At 44.3% G+C, this 23836-nt stretch overlaps 1 protein-coding gene across 2 annotated transcripts in view; it reads right to left on the minus strand.

The window, feature by feature from the left end:
- The window catches only part of zswim8 (zinc finger, SWIM-type containing 8), a 50926-nt gene that overhangs the window by 5853 nt on the left and 21237 nt on the right, over positions 1–23836 (minus strand). The window contains exons 3-20 of one of the 2 annotated variants that reach the window (XM_030441528.1): positions 21749–21843; positions 21221–21393; positions 20508–20615; positions 20297–20378; positions 20038–20158; positions 19464–19665; positions 15334–15509; positions 13833–15132; positions 12667–12798; positions 12333–12512; positions 11240–11423; positions 9908–10006; positions 9583–9707; positions 9132–9453; positions 5609–5764; positions 5188–5410; positions 386–675; positions 56–279 (exon numbers count right to left, since the gene is read on the minus strand). In XM_030441528.1, coding sequence (XP_030297388.1) covers positions 56–279; positions 386–675; positions 5188–5410; positions 5609–5764; positions 9132–9453; positions 9583–9707; positions 9908–10006; positions 11240–11423; positions 12333–12512; positions 12667–12798; positions 13833–15132; positions 15334–15509; positions 19464–19665; positions 20038–20158; positions 20297–20378; positions 20508–20615; positions 21221–21393; positions 21749–21843 — 4192 coding nt within the window. Of the gene's footprint in view, positions 1–55; positions 280–385; positions 676–5187; positions 5411–5608; positions 5765–9131; positions 9454–9582; positions 9708–9907; positions 10016–11239; positions 11424–12332; positions 12513–12666; positions 12799–13832; positions 15133–15333; positions 15510–19463; positions 19666–20037; positions 20159–20296; positions 20379–20507; positions 20616–21220; positions 21394–21748; positions 21844–23836 lie in introns of both variants that reach the window. The other variant, XM_030441527.1, reaches the window with a different exon arrangement.

Below are 23836 nucleotides of genomic sequence, written 5' to 3' on the forward strand. Positions count from 1 at the left end.
CTCAAGACAATGAACAACAACACGTTACTCAGAACTGTACCCTCTCCCACAGTACCTGCTCTTTGCACTGCACCAGGGCTCTCTGGATCTCATTTGGATTGAGGGCATGAGCGTGAGGCAGGCAGCTCAGGGCCAGCTCGGCCGCCGCTCTCACCATGTTGGGATCCCTTGCTCGAGATGCTCTGTCAGCTAAGGATGCCACCTCTGGAGGGGTGAGGTGACCATCCCAACACTCCACCAGAATGTTTAAGGCAGCGCTGCCGATCTCCATGGCCTGACCTGAGACAAGGGGACAGGATACAGTATTTGTGCAGTAAGGTAATTTGAAAATCTTTATGTTTCTGTCAAACAGTTTTTCTCTCTCATGCACAACAATCCCCCTTACCAGTGATCCAGGACACATGGGAAGAGTAGGTCCTGGACAGCCAGTTGGGTGAGACAAAGTTGTGAAGGCCTAGAGCATACAGGCCAATCTCAAAGGCACACAGGTGCAGGTTTCTGTGGGGCCCTTGGTGGCCCCCGCTGGCTGAGGGCTGGGTGAAAATGGAGGTGGATGAGTTTCCTCCAGCTTTGATCAGCACCGTCTTGGCCAGTTCAAAGTAAAAATGAGCTGCTGCCTCCGATGGCTGGTTGGGCACGTGGGGCGCATGGCACTCTGGACGTCGCCCTTTGTACCTGAACAACAGGGAAACATACAACATGCTAATTAGAATTAATTAGAAACAAGACACAAACAGAGTTATTAGCCCTTTTTACACAGTGTCTCTGCTTTATCTCTGGAGCGGTGGTTCGCCAATTCTCTGCTGATGGTGATTCAAACAGAGCGAAGCATCTCCGCCTTCACGTGTGTAATTCACACAGAAAGCCGGCGCTGCGGCTCCTAAAGAGGCGTGACGGTACACGTCATGTTGATGATGTCGGTGTTTCCCAGGTGTTCCCCCGTTAATCCAAAACCCGCGGACAGTTTATAATCATATAGATGCTGTTATAATGTGTAGTGATTGAGATCCTGACCCATCAAACATCCTGGAAAGTGACAAAGTTACGTTTTTTGCACTAAATAAAATAACATAATCACCATCAGTAAACAGGACGCTGTCTGACTCTGTCACTCGTGGGGAGGGAGGATGTTTTCTGGGGGAAAGTTCCCTGAAGTCTCGGTCAGGAGGGCTGACGGTCGCGGTGATTTATTTTCATCACAAACACTCGGTGAGTTAAAGTTTTTTTTGCCGGTGACAAAGGACAGGTGGCAGACAGACAGGAGGACGGACGCTTCTCCACATACAGCTGTGGTATTTGTTTCCTCATATAAGTTGCCAAAGACAGTTACAGTTACTACGTTACTTTTGTTCGGTCCTGTAACGTTGCTTTGTGGGACATTTCTCTGTATTTAGTTGAGTGAAGAACCTGTGCAGTTACCCCTAACCCAGACTGCACGACCGACACGCCCTCGCTCCACGCCTCCGGATTATCCGTTCACACTGGGACGGCTCACCAATAATGCAGCCCTGATACTACCTCCAGAGGCGGATCAGCAAAATTTCCCTCCTCTCCGCATCTGAAACTTTCACACAGAGGAGGGTGCGGAGAATTGGCGCAGGATCCCCGCATGCAAACGGCAGTGTGAAAGAGGCTACTGTCAGTCTGGTGTTTTACACCATCTCTGATCTGTACCCGAATTCAGCTGTATGATTTGTTTATTCTGTGGCCCTCTCATTTGTTACAGTATCTGTCTCTTTTGATTGGTAAGAAGAAGTATGTTCATGATTTGCTCTCCTTTTAGATTTCAGGTAAGGTCATCAAATTCAGTGATTTACTGAAAGTCTAAGAGCATCAGACAGCCAATTAGTATTTTCAAATAATGTCTATTGTATAAAAATCATTATGTTACTTATTTGCAAACTGAGGTCATTTGGAAGCTCACTGTTCACACCCACTTGTATAGCAGCACCTCATGTTACTATGAGTTTCTCTTTGATAATAAATGTCTAATGTGTGCATTCATTGTGAACTGACTTGATCTGTGCTTTGGCATCAGATACCTGTTTTTTAAACATGTATTTATCTCCACTGTTTAGACAGTTCTTGGTTAGCATCATGAACCAGTTTACTTGCGGGTCAGTTTGGCAGTTCAAGCCAGCCATGAAGCAACCAACAAGGCTTTTTTGAGGTGGATTTACTGTTGTGCTTGAACAGGTTATTGTGTAGCTGTGTAGCTATGCTGTGGCCAATGTGTCTCCTTGAGAAATACACACAATTGATATTGATACACTGTTTTTGTTAAATATTGTTATCTACAAAAGGGGTACCCTGCAGAAAAGTTTTGGAACCACTGTTATAGGCATTTTGATGCTAAGCTTTCAATTTCTTTTAGCAATGATTCTTATACTCTTTCTTACATTCTTATTAACTGTTAACTGCATTCACAAGCATGAATCACCTTAGCCATCACCTTATTTTCTTTTTCAGTAACTGACACACTTTTAGAAAATACAATTCCATCACATTTCCCATTCTTCTCACTGTGACCCCCACTCTCTATCACAGTGAAAGAAAGCAGTAATGAGACGAGTAGAAAGTAATGTGGATGTGACTCTTGTTCTAGAAGTACGTTCATACCCCACATCAAACTGGATAACAGGCTGTTTTGTTGTGAACTCATCTTACTTCTGTCTTTCAATAATCTAGCTACTATCATGTTACTTATCTATGTTCACACTATTAGTCAAAATCTGGTTTAGGCGTATTCAAATAGTATCCAGATTAATTTAAAAAAGTCTTAACAGCAAAAAAATACATGAAATGTGTTTTTTGCTAATCAGATCCAAACTACATTTGGAGGTGGTTTGAAATGTGATTCCAATCTGATTTCTATTGACGTGTCCCAGTCCAGACGCTCTGGCCATTGGTATCAGGTTTCAAAGTGTCTCAAGTGTCACTCATAGCTGACAGCCAAAAGCTGTGACCAAGTCTGAAAGTTTTGATTCTGATTCTGATTTATTAACATGAAATCAGACACCCTTATCAGTTTGAACGCATTCTTTGATTGTTGTTTATTATGACAGTGTAGCCCATTAAAAAACGGTGAGTTCAGAGGCCCCGAAATACTTCGCATTCTAGGCAAACAAACAAGGAAGTTGTGCTTAGCAACACAAACACAAACCCACAGTACTATTAACTTTAAGACTACTTAGAGTCAAGAGTTCTTTTAAATGGCCTGATCTTAAGAAAAAAACCAAATATAGTAAGTGTGATATTTCTCTTTAAGAGTAAAGCTGGGAAGACTTTAACTTTACCTAATTTCTAAGATTAGTTATTCAGAAATTTTAATTATTGTTTCTAAAGTTGTGGTATTTTTGTACCAGTACAAGAGAGAAGCTGAGGAAGCACCTCCAGCTCAGCGCCGGAAAGACCAAAGAGCTGGTGGTTGATTTCTGCAGGCACAAACAACCCTGCACACAGGTGAACATTCAGGAAACAGACATTGATATGGTGACATCTTACAACAGGCATTTCCAAACTATTCCACAAAAGGCCGGTGTGGCTGCAGGTTTTGGTTCCAACCAGTCAAGAGCAAACAGTTTGACCAATCAACTTTCAGAAGACTGAGATCAGTTGATTAAATAAGTCAAGTCTGGTGTGCTGCTGCTTGGTTGAAAAAAAAAAAACCTGCAGCCACACCGGCCCTTTATGGAATAGTTTGGACATGCCTGTCTTAAAAGTACCTGGGAGTTCACCTGAACAATAAACTGGACTGGACAGATCACACTGCAGCAACATATAAGAAAGGCCAGAGCAGACTGTATCTGCTGAGGAAGCTCAGGTCCTTTGGAGTGCAGGGGGCACTTCTGACCTCTTTCTATGACTCTGTGGTGGCATCGCTCATTTTCTATGGAGTAGTCTGCTGGAGCAGCAGGTAGGAGGAGTTTTGATAAACTTATCAAGGAGGCCAGCTCCATCCTGGGATGCTCTCTTGACCCAGTGCAGGTGGTGGGAGAGAGCAGGATGATGGACAAGCTGTCATCACTGCTGGTGAAGGAGTCCCACCCTCTGCAGATCACTATCACACACTGGACAGCTCCTTCAGCGATAGACTGATACACCCCAAGTGTGTGAAGGAGAGGTATCACAGGTCCAAGTGTGTGAAGGAGAGGTATCACAGGTCCAGGTGTGTGAAGGAGAGGTATCACAGGTCCAGGTGTGTGAAGGAGAGGTATCACAGGTCCAGGTGTGTGAAGGAGAGGTATCACAGGTCCAGGTGTGTGAAGGAGAGGTATCACAGGTCCAGGTGTGTGAAGGAGAGGTATCACAGGTCCAGGTGTGAAGGAGAGGTATCACAGGTCCAGGTGTGTGAAGGAGAGGTATCACAGGTCCAGATGTGTGAAGGAGAGGTATCACAGGTCCAGGTGTGTGAAGGAGAGGTACCACAGGTCCAAGTGTGTAAAGAGAGGTATCACAGGTCCAGGTGTGTGAAGGAGAGGTATCACAGGTCCAAGTGTGTGAAGGAGAGGTATCACAGGTCCAAGTGTGTGAAGAGAGGTATCACAGGTCCAAGTGTGTGAAGGAGAGGTATCACAGGTCCAGGTGTGTGAAGGAGAGGTATCACAGGTCCAAGTGTGTGAAGGAGAGGTATCACAGGTCCAAGTGTGTGAAGAAGAGGTATCACAGGTCCAGGTGTGTGAAGAAGAGGTATCGCAGGTCCTTCCTTCTTGCTGCTGCCAGACTGTACAACCAGCTCTGCTCCCAGTAGACCTCACATGTGCACATGCCGATGTTTATTATCAATAAACAACAACAAACTGCCACACTGCTTACAATTACACTGTTCACAGTGTAAAATATTATGTATATACAATATATGAGTCTATTTCTATTTCTTACCTTTTTATTATATTTATTTTTTACTGTTATTGGTGTTTATTGCAATATTGCTGTCCTTTGGCTGCAGTGACGAAGAAATTTCCCTGTTTGCAGGACAAATAAAGGAATTCTCAAAACTCTAAACCAATCAGGTTGTAGGTCAGGTGATAGCAAGGTGTTTGCAGTTGTTAGGGGGCAGCGATAATCTGCAAAAAGCCTGATATTGTGGGCTCTCAGTCTTTCAGATCTGTTATGTGAAACAAATCGGATTTGCCTGTTGTCTAAACATTGCATTATTGAACTGATGTGGAGGAAGTCTGTGTTTACCTGCTGGTGTCGGTGCTCTTGGCCCTGGCTCCGCCCCCTGCCCTGCGAGATCCACTGGAGGAGGAGGAGCCCAGTGAATCAGACGATGAACTGCTAATGCTGTCGCTGTCCTGGCCCCGCCCCCAAGATGTTGCTGCCCAGCTGCCCCGAAGTGGCCGTCGGCTGAGGGTGGGAGAGCTATCTGAGGTCGTCTCTGGAGCACTGCTGTCGATACTCGCCATGCCTGTTCAGACAACATCTACATCAAACTCACATCACCTGTATGTGCTCATTTATTTGAATGAAGGTAAACAATCAGATATACGACTCTAAAAGTCAGCACTGTCTGACAATGTGGATAGAAGTAATGTTCACTCTCTGGACGACTGGAGGTAGTGACAGCCTGGGTAAAAAATATTTACATTAATGCAAAAGTTTGTACCAGTGTGTTTCTTCTTCTGGCGTACAGGTGAGCCCCAGCAGCGTTGGCTGTATCCACAGCGTGCCCCCAGTGCCAGCCGACTGGGCACTGTGGCCTCCAGTTTAAATGGAGCCGTTTCATTCTGCTGCTCACTTGAGGGTGGAGGCCCATCTGATACTGCAAGGAGAGAAAAAAAACAGAGGTCCATCAAAGAGTACTGTGTCAAGATAGGTGATTGCCTGATGTAGGGTTATGATATTCAGAAATATAAACAATCAGAATCTTGCTCAGCTGGAAGAAATCAATAGCAATCTTGGACATGAGGGGATATTAATAAATTCATAGGAATGTTTCAGCCCTGTGTTGGCCTCTCTTTGCTCATAGACTTCATGTGTTTGCTTCCATTGCTAGTGCTGCTCCCAGACAAGCCAGAGTGTAGCCTCAGATCCTTCGGCCGTATTCACAAAGAATCAGGAGTCGCAGGCTTGTTTGGGGGGGGTAGGAGTGTCTTCATAATTCTGTGAACTTAATGTACCCAACAAAGGAGGAGCTACTATGTTGCTAAGCTACTAGCATGCAGTTCCTACAAGTGGTTGTTCACATCGACAGTTTAAAAAAAAACCACATTTACTTGCATAACAATCCAGGTGTGAGGCATACACTCATGGTCAAAAGTTTATATACACTTGTGAAGAACATGTGTATCATGGTAGGCTTGGATTCCAATGATTTAACAAAATTATAGAAAGAAATTTGCTTTGTAGCATGGCCTCTTAACTCTTAACAGGGCGTGTTTGATACACCCACTAGACTCAGCCACAAACACTACAGTGGAAAAGTCTAAGGAGCTCAGCAATGACCTGAGAGAGTACCTTACTGATTTGAACAAGTCAGGAAAGTCACTTGGAGCCTTTTCAAAGCAGATACATGTCCCAAGATCAACTGTACAAACAACTGTTTGTAGGTATAAAGTGCATGGCACAGTTAGAAAACACAAACTATCACCTGCTGCTAAGAAATAATTGTTCTGCATGGTCAAGAGTCATCTAAACAACACCACAAATAAAGTCTGCAATGTATTAGAAGCTGCTGTTCTACATCAACAAACTTGCAATGCAATAAAGCCATGCAATAAAGAAGTCCTTGCTCCAAATTTGGCACTTTAAAGCGCAACTGAAGTTTGCTGATGATGTTGGAGGAGAGAAGTTGAGCCCTTTAACCCCAACAACCCCATATTTACTATATTTTTTCAAGCATGGTGCTGGTAGTAATATGTGACAGGGCTGTTTTGGAGCCAGTGGATCTGATGTAAGTAAATTGAATAATAAAGAAGAAAATGTATCTCCAAATCTCAGCAGAAGATTGGCTCTTGGATGCAGTTGGGTCTTCCAACAGGACAATGATCCCAAACACACATCAGAAGTGGTAGAATGGATCAGTTAGGTTAGAACTGAGGTTTTGGAATGGCCTTCACAAAGTCCTGACTTGAGCCCTTCGACTTCGGCGGCTGTAGCTCAGGAAGTAGAGTGGGTTGTCCAGGAATCAGAAGGTCCCTGCTCCGAATCCCTGGCTACTCTGGCTGCATGTCTAACTATCCTTGAGCAAGATACTGGACCCAAATTGCTCCTGATGTGCAGGTTGGAACCTTGAATGGCAGCCTCTGCCATTAGTGTATGAATGTGACAATGATATACATGTTCTTTACAAGTGTATGTAAACTTTCTCCAAGGATGTTATCATTACAGTGTTTTTTAGACTTGAAAAAAACAGAGACTCCATTAAGTGAACACACATCAAGCATAAGGTTACACAAAGAAATATCAACTGTGCTATCCTGGTAGCATAAAGCCACGGCTGACCTGTCTTACTCTGTCTCAGATCTGCAGGTCATGCCTTCACTACACATCATATGATTTGTAATTTGGCATGCTGATTTTACAGTGCACATCCACAGATTAAATAAACAAATTAATGCATAAAAAACTAAACAGGATGCAGGGCCTGTCATTATGGCTTTAAACTAGTGCACATGCCCAACTGAGAAAATATATATTAATTGTGAATTTAAACTCCACTGTTTTTTTGACCAATTCTGTATGTTTTTAACCAAAGACTGAACATGTGGTGTGGAGACACTTATTACATTACTCAATATTATTTAGGTATTTTGGGATATTTTAGTGTTCTTATCTTAATTTTAATTTTGTGTTTTGTGAATATCTTTGGTCCCCCAAAACCATGCAACATGCATCTAGTAACCAACTGTGGACACACACCTCATACTGGATAATTAGCATAAAGTCAGTTTATAATCCTCACTTGACTGGTCAAATATTGTTTTGCAGTATGGCGCTCCATTGTGCAGCAACTCAGACTTCCTGGAAGTCACGTGGTAATGAGTCAGGGGCATAGATATGATACTTCAACTGGTCCCAGAGATGCTCCATGGGGTTCAGGTGGGGTGACATGGCCAGCCATCTGTGTAAAGGACACCAACCTACTGGAGCTGCGTGATGACCACACGAGCATGATGGGTGGGTGTGGTGTCATCCATGAACTTGAAGTTCGAGACATACTGGCACCACTGGGGGATGATGATGGGCTGGATGATTTACTGCAAGTATGACTGACCCGCGACTGTTCCATTGACAAACACCGGATCAGTTTTCTGTCCATTGATTTTCCAGAACACAGTTGCACCCCCTCCTCAAGCTCAAGGATTGGGGACCATGTTGACCGCTGCATAGTGCTCACCTTTACATCTCCAAACGCACTGCTACCCATCATTCCAATGCAGGGTGATCCTGCTCATAACAGTGGACATCACTGACGACCACTGCTGAGTGTCCAACCAGCATGTTGCCTGGCATTCAAGGGTGTCACATGTAATGGTTGTCTGCCGTTCAATAATAGTGGTGTTGCCTGTTCTGGATGGTCTGATCAGACACATTGGTTCCTCTGACAGTCCTCAGACATCTCTGTAGTCGTGCTGTAGTGGCTACACTATGAGGCCTTTCTTACAGTGAATCGGTGTTACGATGTTGAGCGACCAGTCTGCTAATGACACTCTGAGACCCCTGTCCATTAGCAACATCAATTTGCCAACTCCTCGTTTGTATACGGGTCAAAGCCAGGTGGACATTTTCAAAAGGCCACAATAAACACTCAGTCATTATCAAGTGCCTTTTACAGCCCCCCAACAAAATGTTTGTTACTATACTTGCTATATTTATGTGAGTTTTGAGTTTGACCCCTCATTTGAGTTAGAGCCCCACAACTGAGCTGAGACAGTTCCACAAACAAACACATTCATTTTTGTTACTCCATGAGTAAAACTATTAAAGCAACAAATATACTGTATATATACTGTATATACTAGCAAAATATATACACCCATATCTCAAATTACCTAACTTATGGCAAGTACTGTATTGTATAGTGAAATATAGCAATTGCAATTACTATTTTTTTTAAGATTTAGCTGCTGCAGATGCACTACAGTACAGTAAGATATGGCACCCGTAGAGAGGGTGGAGGTTCTCACCATGCTCCCTGGTCTCAGCAGTGTTCTCCCCTGCTGAATTGTTCTGCACCGGGTTCAGTTCAGCCTGATGAGCCAACTCCTCACCAGCCAATGCTACAGCAGAGGAAGAGCTGGAAGAAGAGGCTGCCACGCTGGTTGCAGATGAAGATGAGGGTGCATGTTTGGAAACACCGCCTGTGGCCCCACTCACCCCACTGTGGTTGGTGGCAGTATGCTTTGATGGGCTGCGCTGGCTGCCAGCTGCTGGCTTGCTGGAGTAGAAGGAGCTCAGGGTCTGGGGCTTGTGGGTTTGACTCTCCCTGTCCAACAATTTGTCCAGTATCTGGGGGGTGGGGGGCAGAGGAAAGGAAGATATAAGCTGACTTTGTCTGTTGAAAAGTTTTTGTGGCATACCGGAAATGTGTGCCATTTTCTTATCAGTGGTGAGAATAGTTACAGTAGTGATGGCTACCTTTTTGAGCTTGCTCTGGTCATCCTTATAGGTGATCATGAGGGCCAGGGCCAGGTCACCTTTCACTCGTCTGGTTCCTTCACACAGCAGAGGATGCTCTGCTTCACTGACTGTGGTCTTCATACCTGGAGACACATAGAGGGGGGAGACAAATAGAAGGATTACAACAGGAAGTGACAGGAAGACAGGAAGAGGTGGACAGTGGACACGAAGGTAGGAGATGCAAAAGAAGAAGTGAGGAGAGAAAAAGAGATGTTTAGAAACAGAAACGATGACTGAATCTAATCCAGACAGAAATTAAGGACAAGGACAAGAATAAATTTACCAAGTGCAGCAACAGCAGCCTCAAAGCCCAGCTCCTCATCACCAGGCATCTCATTGTTACGGTTGCGGCTTGGTGGACGGGAACCTGTTGGGGACACTACTGCACAAACAATTTGGAGAAAAGTAAAAGGGATGTTAATTCCTGAAGTTCCCATTTAAATTAGAAAATAGTAACTTCTTCAGTCACGCTTTGTTTATTTCTATTCACGACTGAAATCTGAGAAGTCCATTCTGATTCTTGTTGATTTAATGAAATAACAATATATTTGTGCCTAGCAACAGACACAATAACTGATTAGGTCAACCAGTCTACGATCAAAATGTTCAAAGGAGCAGAATGAGGTCCTTGTTAAAAGGCATTTGGGCCACAGCTGCCATTTGAATGGGTCTTTAACACACACCTTTACCATAATGTCTCTGGTTTGATTTCGGTTGAGGGTCTGTTGGATGTCAGACCTCTCCTTGTGTCTACATTTCCTGTCTGTATCTCAACTGCCAAAAAAATGGCCTTCTTCAGCTCTGTTGGTGATTGCAACCAACTGAACACCCCTCATCATACTCTTCTGCAAGTATGCACGCATGCAATGCATGCTGGAGTGCACAGACACGATTACGTTATTTTTAACAACAAGCATCACGCCTCTTTAGGAGCCGCAGTGCCGGCTTTCTGTATGAATTACACAGCAGTTCGTCCTTAAGGCGGAGATGCTTGGCTCTGTGTGAACAACCAACGGTGGAGAATTGGTGAACCACCACTGCAGCGATAATGCGGTGCCTCTGTGTGAAAAGGGCTCGTGTCTGCAGCAGGTAGGCTGGTGGTTTATTTAAAGCTGCTCCTGTGCACAGTAACTTCTGACATAATGCATGACCCACTGTGGATTCTTTTGCAACTGAAAATGTCAGAGCAGAAACTCTTGATTGACTTTGTGCACAGAGCCTGGGCATGTCATGCTTCTATATCTGTAAAGAGAAAACTAGTTGGCTTTGCTTATTTCAACAATCAGACCATTTAAACTATGATAAAAGTATGTTTTTTGTTTTAAAAAGACACAGTGCTTGCAGTTCAACTATTAAAATCTTATACTTTGAATTTCCAATGAGCTTACCAATTAAGTTATTTATTTTCTGTTAATTGTAATTTTATTTTTGCAATTTTAAGTTCTAGTGTTGTCTTTTGCTCAGCCATATAATTATGTAACCTTGTTTCTATTCTATAAGTGCCCTGTCTCTCATCTGCACTGCAGTATGTTGTATCTGATGTGCTGTGTTGTTTTGTTCTGCTCTGTTGGAAATCATACAAATGTCTAACAATCATACAATAATTGGTGCTTACCTGGGGTACACAGTACATCAAAGATGAAGCTAGCCAACATGAGAGGCAGCACAGGTCTGTAATCACAGAAGTTTCCGTCTCTGAGCTGCTCGCCTCTCTCTCTGATGGCCGACATCTCCACCAGGCCCAGTGGAATCTTCTTCAACAGAGCTACCACCTCCGACTCCTGGTAGGCCAGTTTCACCTGGTCAACACACAAATACACACACACTGTCAGTTTGTGTGATACACGTTCATGTCTCCACATTGTATAAGGATAGTTTGGAGACACCATATACAATACATTTTATACAGGGACAAGTAGCAAGTTTCTGCATCCAAATGCTAATGAAACTAATCGATGGTACAACCTTGTACAATGTTTGGCATACACATGATTTCACTTTCCTACCCTTACACTCCTGCTTCATCTAGATATGATTATGTGATAAATAATGATCTAAACCACAGTGTTACATAGGATAATGAACTGTTACCATACATTAAATGTAACTCAACAACACTTTCAGGATTTGTCAAGTACCTTTGGATTAGGGGTGCACCGATCCGATATTAAGATCGGATATCGGCCGATATTGACAAAACGGCTGGATCGGGGATCGGTAAAATGAACAGATCCACGGCTGATCCAGTTTTTTTTTTTTTTTCCTCCGTCGCAGCACATCCTACGTCATTCGTCAGCGTTAGTGTGTCGCATGCTGGAAGAGCACAAGTTGTTGTTTGACCAACTCTTTATTAGTTTATTCTCAGGTTCAGCTGCTATGTTTTATTTTGTATTCCTGTTTGCAGGACGTTACGTTATTGTTATTATTATTATTATTATTATTATTATTATTAATGTTACACATGTTTACAATGTTCGGTAACTGATTGATTATTTTGTCTTAGTTAGGAAAGTCTGGTGCCTTTAGTCCCTTTCACATGGTGGAAGGTGTACAGTTTATTATTAATTTAACAACGGTATCGGTATCGGGTATCGGCCGATACGCTCAGCCCAGGTATCGGGATTGGATCGGAAAAAACTGGATCGGTGCATCTCTACTTTGGATAGCGTGTGTGTGTGTGCGTGTGCGTGTGCGAGAGAGTGAGAGACCTCTAGAGCTTTGGTAGATGCGGGCGGTCTCTGGAGTTCCAAGGAGAACATGCCGGTGCTGAAGGCAAGGTTGTGTAGCTCCAGTCGTTCACTTAGAACAGTGAGGAGGAAGGCAGCTTTTGACAGCGTGTTAGTGGCTACCTGCGTCTGACGACTGGTTGACACCTTGCTCTTTTTACCCTACATCCAACAACGAGGGAAATAAAATCTATGTTAGAACATGAAACAACATTTTACCACACTCAACATCTGTATTTTCTAACTTTAATAAATAGATAAGAGAAGTCAAAGGACACAGGAGAATGTGTTTTGACACTGCAGGGACCGGATTTACCTTAGTCTGTGGCTGTTCCACTTTCAGGTCTGGAGGGTTGGCTAACAGGTCTCTGGCCAGCTCCACAGCAAGCCGGCATGCCTCATTACTGTAGCCATGAGCATGGAGAGCCTCTGCACATGCAAACAGCACCTGTAAAAAACACACATGGAAAAATTAAAGACACCGGCAGAAAATAGTCTATTCTACTTTGGTCAAGACATCTTCATCAGTTTGATTTGAAAGCCATGCATTCTGTTCACTAATGGAAATTCCTGTACTTTTTTATATGCTAGATCTTACTTTTGAACTTGAGTAATTCTTACTACTACTTAAAATAACGTTTTATTCAAAATCTAATGTAAAAACAGTTGGACACCAACACAATTAAGAGCAAGCAGCATGCGATCAGCCAGATTGACTGCTCTCAGACTGATAGTAGTCAATCTGAAACAGCTTATTTGGAAGCGAAAAATGTAGGCAGCTGCAGGCAACAATGAAAATCCAAATTGCCATGTACTTACTGGCAGAGTGTTTTGAGACTGAGACCATAAACTCATTAGAAAAACAGTTTACTGAGGTAATAAATTAAGTGTCATTTTCTCATATGTTCATGAACAGTAAGACTTCTTTTTGAAACCAGTGGAATTGCCCTCTGCTGGCCATTAACACAACACAGGTGCTAAATAAGGCACTTATAGTCAGTGGTCTATGATAGGGAGGTATGGCAGCATGTAATCTGCTAGCAAGAGTGGTCTCCCTTTCACCTGTCCAGATGTGGTCTTGCCAGGTGACTCACAGCTTACTTACAGGTAATTGTACAATACTTTGATTTGAGATGAATAATGAGAGTACTATCAGCTATGGTTGGCCTGTTTTTTGCACCCATCCACACAGGTAATGCCCCAGTCAAATTGCAATATTAATGTTGTCAGTTTGTACTAAACATTCAGGCCCACTGGAGAGCACCAATATAGATGTTAATGTTATGGCTGAAAGATAATCAAATTCAAATGTCTTCTTTTGGTAAATACAATTTTGACTGAATTGTCTGAAGCTGCGTTATATGTGTTAAATAATAGATATTTCCTTTATGGATGAGGTCAGAATGTTTTCGAATCTTTACAACCCGTCCTGTAAAGCTCTGGCTTGGAACAATATAACCAGCACCTGTGCCCCTTCCTCACCTCCATGCGCCCCTCCTGCTCCAGAGGTTTCATCCCTGCGAAGATGTCTGGCTCCTCCTCCTGGTGGTTGTCAGCCAGCTGTCTGTCTGCTCCCTCCTCTGAGGCAACATTCAGGTAGTATGCCTGGTAGTCATCCTCACCTACAGCCTCTCCTGCATCTCCACCTGCTGCTTCTGCAGCCTGGTTAGCTTGTCCACCTGTAGCTGATCCAGCTAATACTCCCTCTTTGCCACTCTGTGGTGGTTTGGCAGCCTTTTCAGTGGTACCTGATCTTGCTGTTGTGGTGGAGGTGGAAGGCTGGTTACTGCCAGCTGAATCTACATCTTCATCTCTATTTTGGACAGGCTCCACCTCCAGCTCTGCTTCCTTCTCTGCAGCATTCGGCAGGTCCATAACAACCACCACAGTCTCTTTGGGAGGGAAGCAAGGTGGAGCAGGCTCTGCAGCAGGAACTGTTGCTGATGCTTGGCTGACACGCTTTGTTTCAAACATCTTGCTCCCTCCGCTGCCACTGCTGTACTTGCGCGAGTCTCTAAGCAGTGGGCTCGGGGAGGGCAGCATCTCAGGGGGTGGGGGGAGAAACTCAAAAGTGTTGCTGGCCTCAGCCCCCAGAGCTAGACTGCAGCCGTCGTCCAGGCTGAGCTCAGCCAGGTCTGGCTCCAGGGAGCTGTCCTCACTGCTGGTTCTTCTCTTGGCACCGGCATGCTTACCACCTCCTAACCCTCCATTTCCTCCAGGACCTCCTACAGATGCCCCCTTTCCACCTCCCTGTGTCAGTTTCAGCTTGCCTCCAGAGGAGGAGCCTGGTCCTTTGTACATGCACTTCCCTCCTCCATCTTCCAAGGCCAGAGAGACGCTCCCTCCCAGACGGACCAGCATCCCTCCCCCACCACTCACTGACAGACCTTTCCTCTTGGTCAGTATGGTCTCCTTGGGTCGCACTGCCACCTCTTGTTGGGAGGAGTGCCCACTTCCTCTTCCTTTAAAATCTCCAGCTCCACTTTCTCCTCGCACTACTCCAACTGTTTCAGAAGTTTCTCCACCCCCTCCTGCAGCAGCTTTGGCTCCTCTTTGGAGCTGCACTGCCCTGGACCAGCAGAATGTGGCACTTTTCTTATCAGCACTACAGTAGGTGATGCCATCCAGTGGGTAGGCCACCTCCCAGTTGAAATAGCAGGACTCCACAGCAGGCTTGAAGCCCTGGAAGAGTTTATCCAGAGACTTACGATGCTGTCCCCGCTTCACTATCTCTATTACTTTCAGATGCCACTGCTTTAGCTGGCCTGCCAGCTCCAAACGCCTGGAAGAGAGCATTCATAGTTTGTTGTTAATTTGTGTCCCTATTAACTACTTGCTCCCAACTTAAATATGTTGTCTGATGCAATCCAATAGTAAAAAGTGTCTTGATATTACACAACTTCTGCATGGGATTTAATGATGAAAGTCAGCTACAATTTAACAAGGCTACAAGCAGTGTGTAGCCTGGTGCCAATGGTCTCACCTGCAGGGGCTCATAGTGGGGTCAAGCACTGCCAGCCGCCATAGCACCACCATCTCGTCACACATACTGGCACAGGCGTGAGCCGCCACCTCTGATTGGCCATTGCTGCGCCCGGTGTGGCCACTGGCACTGCTGTGCGATGCGGAGGTCCGAACACTGTACCACCAGCTGATGATCTGAACACACACAACTCAGTGAGTAACATGTACTTCACTTTTCTTCATAATTAAAGGTCAACATATGGATTTCATGTCTCTCTTTAGCATTTCATATTCATTTAAAGGTGAGAGGTCTGGGAAATGCCAGCAGTGCTCCAACATTAATTGAAGTCAGTAAGTTCCCCGTAATGTATCAAAAACAACATGCATCCTCAGCCCATCATAATATAATGTTAACTGAGTAAGTGATGGGTGGTCTGGACCAAACTGATTTACCCCTGTAAATGAACCCTTCAATCAATACTTCAATCTAGTAATGTAATTGGTGGAATCAAAGAAGGCATTTCAAATTAGTGGGCTTGTGGGTACATAGCAGCCCAACCCAAACATATTTAGCCATACCCCTATGTTTTGTTTCAATCTATGATGGTCTTTTTCTTTATTACAATCATTAAACAATCATTACTACTGCTGATGTCTTGGTACCCAAATTTGTAAGTATTTTCATGTTGCATTTCCCCCGTTGGATTGCATTTGACAATTAAAACCAGCAGTGAAGCTGCTGCACTTGGTATCAATCCACTAACAGGATAGAAGCACGGGTTGCTAATGTTACCCCGCTAGTGGCCAGGTAATGAATATGTCTTTTTATTTGATGACTTGATTAATAACAGATGCTGTGAATGAATTTGTGAGCATCCATGCTTTTCTGTCTTCATCAGACAAACGGCAAATAACATTGTGATAATAAAAGCAACACAAGAGAAATCTTAACAGCTGGAAGTGGCATCAAGGTTACTGCAGTGTCCAGATTTTCCTACCAACTATGGAGCTTGTGACAACACCAGTATTTCCTGGCATCATTAGTCAACTCCTCCTACAAATTTAACACCACAGACTTCACATTCAGTCAGTATCATCCTCAGACCTTGAAGATGAAAAGATATCACAATCTTTCGCTTACGTTATACCTGGTGGGCGTGGTGGTGCGGTCAATTTCGGTGCTTCGCCATAAAGCAGAAAGTCTTTATAACTTCAACATACAATTTCCCATCTACACCAAATTGCTCACACATGTAGAGGGTTTCACCCTTAATACGTCTATGCATCAATACTGTGTCATATCCATAGCGCCACTCACTGGACACAGGAAGTCAGACAAACATCATCCGATTTACCTGACACTTACTGCTTGCTTTCTCCACATCATACACTACAACATAACATGCAAGTAACAGGTGAGCAGACATCTGGGGCGCCCTCCGACAGCGAGACAGCCCGACATGCATCGAGTGAGGGCCCGTTCATCACTGCTTGCAGCTTTAATTGAGTTTATATCTGACAATTTGCACAAAACCTAATTTTGCTTTTCCCTTCGACAACAAATCCTCTACCATCGTCTTGTCAGTAAACTCACTTAACTCTTGTTATGTGATAAGTGAATGTGATTCCTGTTGTATGGTGTAATTGGTGTATGTATGAACACTGTGTAACACAGACTACCAAGGCAAGCCGGGACGGCATATTGGAAATATCTGCTACGTCCATCCATCCATCCATTTTTGTCCGCTTATCCGGGGCCGGGTCGCGGGGGCAGCTGCCTGAGCAGGGACACCCAGACTTCCATCTCCCCGGACACTGCCTCCAGCTCTTCTGGGGGGATCCCAAGGCGTTCCCAGGCCAGCTGAGTGACATAGTCACACCAGCGTGTCCTGGGTCTTCCTCGGGGTCTCCTCCCGGCGGGACATGCCAGGAACACCTCCCGAGGGAGGCGTCCCGGGGGCATCCGAAACAGATGCCCGAGCCACCTCAGCTGGCTCCTCTTGATGTGGAGGAGCAGCGACTCTACTCCGAGCCCCTCCCGGGTGACAGAGCTCTTCACCCCATCTCTAAGGGAGCGCCCTGCCACCCTGCGGAGGAAACTCATGACGGCCGCTTGTATCCGGGATCTTATTCTTTCGGTCATGACCCAAAGTTCATGGCCATAGGTGAGGGTAGGAACGTAGATTGACTGGTAAATCGAGAGCTTCGCCTTTCGGCTCAGCTCTCTCTTCACCACAACAGACCGATACAATGACCGCATTACTGCGGCCGCTGCACCGATCCGTCTGTCAATCTCACGCTCCATCCTTCCCTCACTCGTGAACAAGACCCCAAGATACTTAAACTCCTCCACTTGAGGCAGGAACTCTCCCCCAACCCGGAGGGAGCAAGCCACCTTTTTCCGGTCGAGAACCATGGCCTCGGATTTGGAGGTGCTGATTCTCATCCCAGCCGCTTCACACTCGGCTGCAAACCGCCCTAGGACATGCTGGAGGTCCTGGCTCGAAGGAGCCAACAAGACCACATCATCCGCGAAAAGCAGAGATGAAATCAAGTGGCTCCCGAACCAGATCCCCTCCGGCCCGCGGCTGCGCCTAGAAATTCTGTCCATAAAAATAATGAACAGAACCGGTGACAAAGGGCAGCCCTGCCGGAGTCCAACATGCACCGGGAACAGGTCTGACTTACTGCCGGCAATGCGAACCAAGCTCCTGCTCCGGTCGTACAAGGACAGTACAGCCCTTAACAGAGGGCCTCCAACCCTGTACTCCCGGAGCACCTCCCACAGAATGCCAACGAGGGACACGGTCGAATGCTTTCTCCAAGTCCACAAAACACATGTGGACTGGTTGGGCAAACTCCCATGAACCCTCGAGCACCCTGCGGAGGGTATAGAGCTGGTCCAGTGTTCCACGGCCAGGACGAAAACCGCATTGTTCCTCCTGGATCCGAGGTTCGACTATCGGCCGAATTCTCCTCTCCAGTACCCTGGAATAGACTTTCCCAGGGAGGCTGAGGAGTGTTATCCCTCGATAGTTGGAACACTCCCTCCGGTCCCCCTTTTTGAATAGAGGGACCACCACCCCGGTCTGCCAGTCCAGAGGCACTGTCCCCGACTGCCACGCGATGCTGCAGAGACGTGTCAACCAAGACAGCCCCACAACATCCAGAGACTTGAGGTACTCAAGGCGGATCTCATCCACCCCCGGTGCTTTGCCGCTGAGGAGCTTCCGGACTACCTCAGTGACTTCGGCTTGGGTGATGAATGGGTCAACCTCTGAGTGCCCAGCCTCTGCTTCCTCTATGGAAGGCGCGTATCTGCTACGTCTCTTTACATAAATGCAATCAAAAACAAATGATGATGTATGAGGGTCTTCAAACATTGTCCAAATTTCATAGGTGGAGATTTAAACTACTATCCCTTGTAACTTCGTTCTGAGGGGCAAGGGAGCAAGGTTAAAAATTGGAAACGGTATTGAGTTAATGAATACATAGATGAAGTGGCAAATAAGGAAAGTACGTTGTATTGGCAAATACAAAATATCATAATGACTCAGTTAAAGGGATAGTTCGGGTTTTTTGAAGTGGGGTCATATAAAGTGCATATCTATAGTCGATCTGTTTCCTACCATAATCACCGATCAGCGCAGCCTCAGTTTGGAGAAGTAGAGAGCCGCTCCAGCCCAGACTCAGCTTTATATTGCAGTGAACGGGGTCCAGAGAAAAAGTGAAATTAACCACCTAAAACAAGGCTCACCTAAAATTTTTTACATCAGTTCAAGAGTTCGTTCGTATACAACGTACAGTTGAACTGATGTAAAAATGTTTAGGTGAGCCTTGTTTTAGGTGGTTAATTTCGCTTATTTGCTGGACCCCGTTCACTGCAGTACAAAGCTGAGCCTCTGGGCTGGAGCGGCTCTCTGCTCCTCCAAACTGAGGCTGCGCTGATCGGTGATTATGGTAGAGAACAGATCGACTATAGATATGTACTTTATATGACCCCACTTCAAAAAAAACGAACTATCCATTTAAGGAACAGTTCAGGATTCAACTCCAACATTATCACTAACATGCAGATGAGTTTAGTTTTTAATTTTTGCACTGGTTAACTTTCAGCACCTTGAGCCTGTGTCAATGTTGAGGACGAACCTGTTCGTAGGTGAGGCACTGCTCAGTGAGGATCTCAAGCAGTGGGGCTGCGTTGCTGTCTCGTCTCTTGAACATCTCCCTGACAATGGACAGTAGGTTCCAGATACCTTCTGGCTCTCGGCCCCTCAAAGGTCGCAACAGACATGCCCATTCAGCAGCAGCTGGCGGCTCAGTGGATGACAGGTACATGGAGTTTACATCACTGTGGATCACACACACACACAAGCACCACTTTATACCATGTTTATTTGTAAGTAGCATGGCAGTAAAACAACTGGTAGAAAGGGAGTGTTATATAAAGTAAGGTTGTACTACAGTCTTGGCTGGTAATATAAAAAACTACGCTGATCAAGGTAAAAAGATGTCATCTGGTATGAGGGTGTACTGGACACGTCAGGGCTAGCTGGTTAGCATGCTAACTTAGCAGCATGTCTGCAACACAATACAATGTCAAAATTGTTGCTACTTTACACACCATTGATAATGTTGGTTCATTTCTTGATTGTTTTACACTAGGGCTGTATCTTATATACAGCCCATCTAAGGACCATTAAGAAAGATAAGTAGTGTGTACCTGAAGACTACGGGTGAAGGCCCACAGAACTTGTGAAGAGTCTTTTTGATGTTGTCACTGAGGGTCGACTCATCCAAATACCAGGTGCTCTGGTCAGATGCTGAAGGGCCTGCTGTGGGGTCTACACACACATAAACACATCATTAAAAGTTCACCCCTGGTTTGAATATCAGACCTTGCACATTAGGACAGTTCCACCTTGTTCTCTTGCTTTACTGTACGTTATAAACAATCTATGTTTTCATTTCTTGCACTGTACCTGGAGCTCCACACACAGTGTTGATGGCAGTAGACTGAGAGGACAGCAGCTCATCGAGCAGCCGCTGAGCTGTTGGTAGGATCTGGGGACACAAAACTGAATGAATACCACAGTTTCTTTTTCATATGTAAATTACATATGCAGATGTTCAATTCTTTGTTCTATAAAGATAACAAAGAATTGAACAAAATGTTTGGGAAATGGACATTACCTGCTGAGGCAGCTCACTGATTAGGTACTGAGCAAACTTTTGGAGCTGGTCCCTCTGCAGCCTTGACAGAGACTCAGAGACTGGAGCCCTCAGACACACTGCTGATGCCTGAAGAACCACACAGACACATATATAGAAACAAACCAACACCCAATAGCCCCCGGTAACAAGCTCTGTAGCACTCACAAAATCTAAACTTAAAAACACACCTTAGATTACAGAGGACACAACACAGTTGATGACAGGTAGACTATAGAGTTATTTTGCTAGTTGAGCATCCCCTCTTCATCATGTTGGTACAAATTGAAACTTCCTGTCAACCAATCATACATCCTTCCCAAGAAGGTATGTGTGTATTTGACTACATCAATGGGATAGTTATGATTTTAGCATCTTAAGCATAAACATTAAAAATGCTGTAGTCAAAGAACAAGTAATGACAATGGAAAATAAGAAAAAAGGGGCGTTCCAGTAGCATGTCATGCTGCTTTTCACCCTAAAAAATATTTTTTAATACTGATTATTGAGATTTGACTAATCATTTTGTGTTTAACCCTATTCCCCATCCCCCATCTGATGAGGATGTTGTGCCGGATACATCTTGTAGGCTATGAATACTGTTTGTTGGATTGCTGATGATAAAATGAGACCAACTGATTTGACAAAAATGTTATACAGTTTGATAGAATTCCCTAGGGTACACACAAACTCACATTATGGATCCTGAAGAGGCAGAGGGCCACCACATGAGCACACCATTTGGCTCCAGCGCCACAGGTGCAGCTGCAGGAAGTGATGCGGCAGCGATCAAACATGACCGCCACGTTGTAAGCTCCTTTAGACTGACCGGCCTGACTGGACACAACTGTAGCACTGAGATGGAAGCCTGGTGAGAGGAGACAGTCACAGAAGGACGGACAAAGAGACAGAATCAGAGAAGACGACTGGAATGGACAAAGAAACTACAACAATTACTAAGCGCACTACATATATTATCAAATTCACTCAATGAAAGGTGCCGCTATGAAAGGACTTTTTTAAGTAATAATTTGGTGATTTATAGCTACAATGTAAGTGAATGGAGTTCCCTTCGAATCACAGTCAAGCTGTACATGCCATCATTATAAGCTCAAGCATAGCAGATTTGTACTATATCTATAATGCATACTGTTATAGTTTACAATAGGAATGATAAATGTCTTCTTGAGTCTCGGTATGGTAACTGCGACAACTCAACTCACCAATCTGCAGGGGGTCTTTGACAGCTCTGATCCTGTATAGCTGCTCTCCACGTTGGAATTCATCTGGACTTCCATTAGCCAGGCAGGAATATAACCTGTAGCAGGAGGACAGAGACAGACAGGGGAGAGAACAACCACAGAGGTCAGACAGGAAAAAACAAGGAGAGAAAAATGATGTAAACGACACATGTAAAGGAGAGATGAAGAGAAACAAATTAGTTATCACTGAATCACAAAACTGAGTGTATCTACACTAGTGAGTCCTGTTTATCCACACATCCAGGTAGGGCTGGGCGATTAATTGAATTTCGATTTCGGCTTCCCTCGATCATGTAAACAAGATAATCGCAATAAAATGATCATTCTGCCGCACACCGTGTCTTGTGTGGTAAATGCAGCGAACCCTTCCATCTCCACCTGTGCATTCCGCCCCCGCCCGAAAATTGTGCTTTCAGCCACGCCTGTGCGTATTGCCAGTGCGTATTTTGAAAAAACGTGTAGAAGAAGGCGGTAGAAGATGGCAGAAAGGCAGCCTTTGGTCAGGAAGAAAGGTAAAGCGAATTCTGTGGTGTTGAAACACTTCGGTTTCGAGGAGTCTGACTCGGAACAAACGGAGATATTGTGCAAGATACGTCACGCGACCGTGTCTGCACCTCAAGGGAACACGACCAATTTATATATGTAATATATGGCCAAGTAGTAAAGGAACAAAAAAACTCAAAAATGAAAAGCTCCTCGACTCCTGCCACCGCCACACAGTCCTCAGTTAAGGACACCATATGTGTTACCATCACGTCACCATATCAGCAGAATTGCGCTGCCTGCCCTTTAGGACGAATGTTGCGGAAAAGTTGCAAGAGAAGTGTCAACAGCATTATATTTTGCCACCACAACGGACCTATGGTCGAGCCGCACCGGAATAGTGTTCACTTTTTATTTTTACATATTATTTAATTCATTTTATTGATATATTTTTCTCTTATTTATTTTCATTTTTCTTGTTTTTCAGTTCAAACTTCTCGTGTTAAAAGAAATACCAGAGTTCAAAGTTCAATAAGTGCTTGTTCTCAAATCAATGAATAATCGTCTTTAATAATCGTGATTACAATATCAATCACAATAATCATGATTATGATTTTTGCCATAATCGAGCAGCCCTGCATCCAGGTCAGAAGTCTCTCTGTGTAAAGTTTATTTCTAAAAGGCAACTTTTTCGTGGTGACATGGAAGACATAAAATGCCACAGTGCTGCCACAGTGCTGAGATGCTGAGAACCACGTGTGCCTCAATCCAAGTTGGCCTAAAGGTGGAAGCTTCCTATGTGTCCTTCTGGACAATTGCACAATCTAAAAATGTCAGCTTCCTACCTAGAAATTCCACCTTTCACTTTCTGAAACACCCTATTTTAAGCTACAGAAAGTGCTGAAGATATTTGAACTAAAACTGAGTCACTGTCTAGGTTTGTGCAAGTGTGTGTGTAAATCTCAGAGAATTCAATGTTAACGAATACTCGCGCTTCCATCAAGCAGTCCAGTTTAGTAGTTGAAAAAGATATGAAAAGAATCACTCAATGCTGTTCTGTGTTTTTTGGTTATCTTTCTAGTACTTAGCACCCTGATCCAATCCTAAAAGGTGGAGTTAAAATTAAGGGTGTGCCGCTCAGGATTTTTGGGGCCGATCGCCGATTACAATAACTAGCAGCAGTATAGGCTGATATTGAACACTGACTACAAGGAAGTTTCTTTATTTTATTATTATCTATAGTTGTTAGTTATCAGTGGCATAGTAAAATAATAATTAAAACAAAATCAAGTCATCTCTAAATTGTAAAAAATAAAAAAAAGTAAAAAGAGAATTTAGGAAGCATTCTGTCTCAGTCTCAGTTATCTCAGTCTTTGTGCCCTGAAGCCACTACTCCACCACCTGGTCACCGTGTTAGTTCAGATTAATAAAATGTACCCAGATGAAAAATGATCGTAACTCCAAAGTACATTCACCTACAAACTGTACTCAGCTAAAGTACTTCCGTACTTTTAGTGTAAACTTGTCGTGTTGTCACATTAAACTACATTACACAGTTCACGGTTT

Source organism: Sparus aurata, chromosome 15 (genome assembly GCF_900880675.1).
Source record: "Sparus aurata chromosome 15, fSpaAur1.1, whole genome shotgun sequence".
Lineage (NCBI taxonomy): Eukaryota > Metazoa > Chordata > Actinopteri > Spariformes > Sparidae > Sparus > Sparus aurata.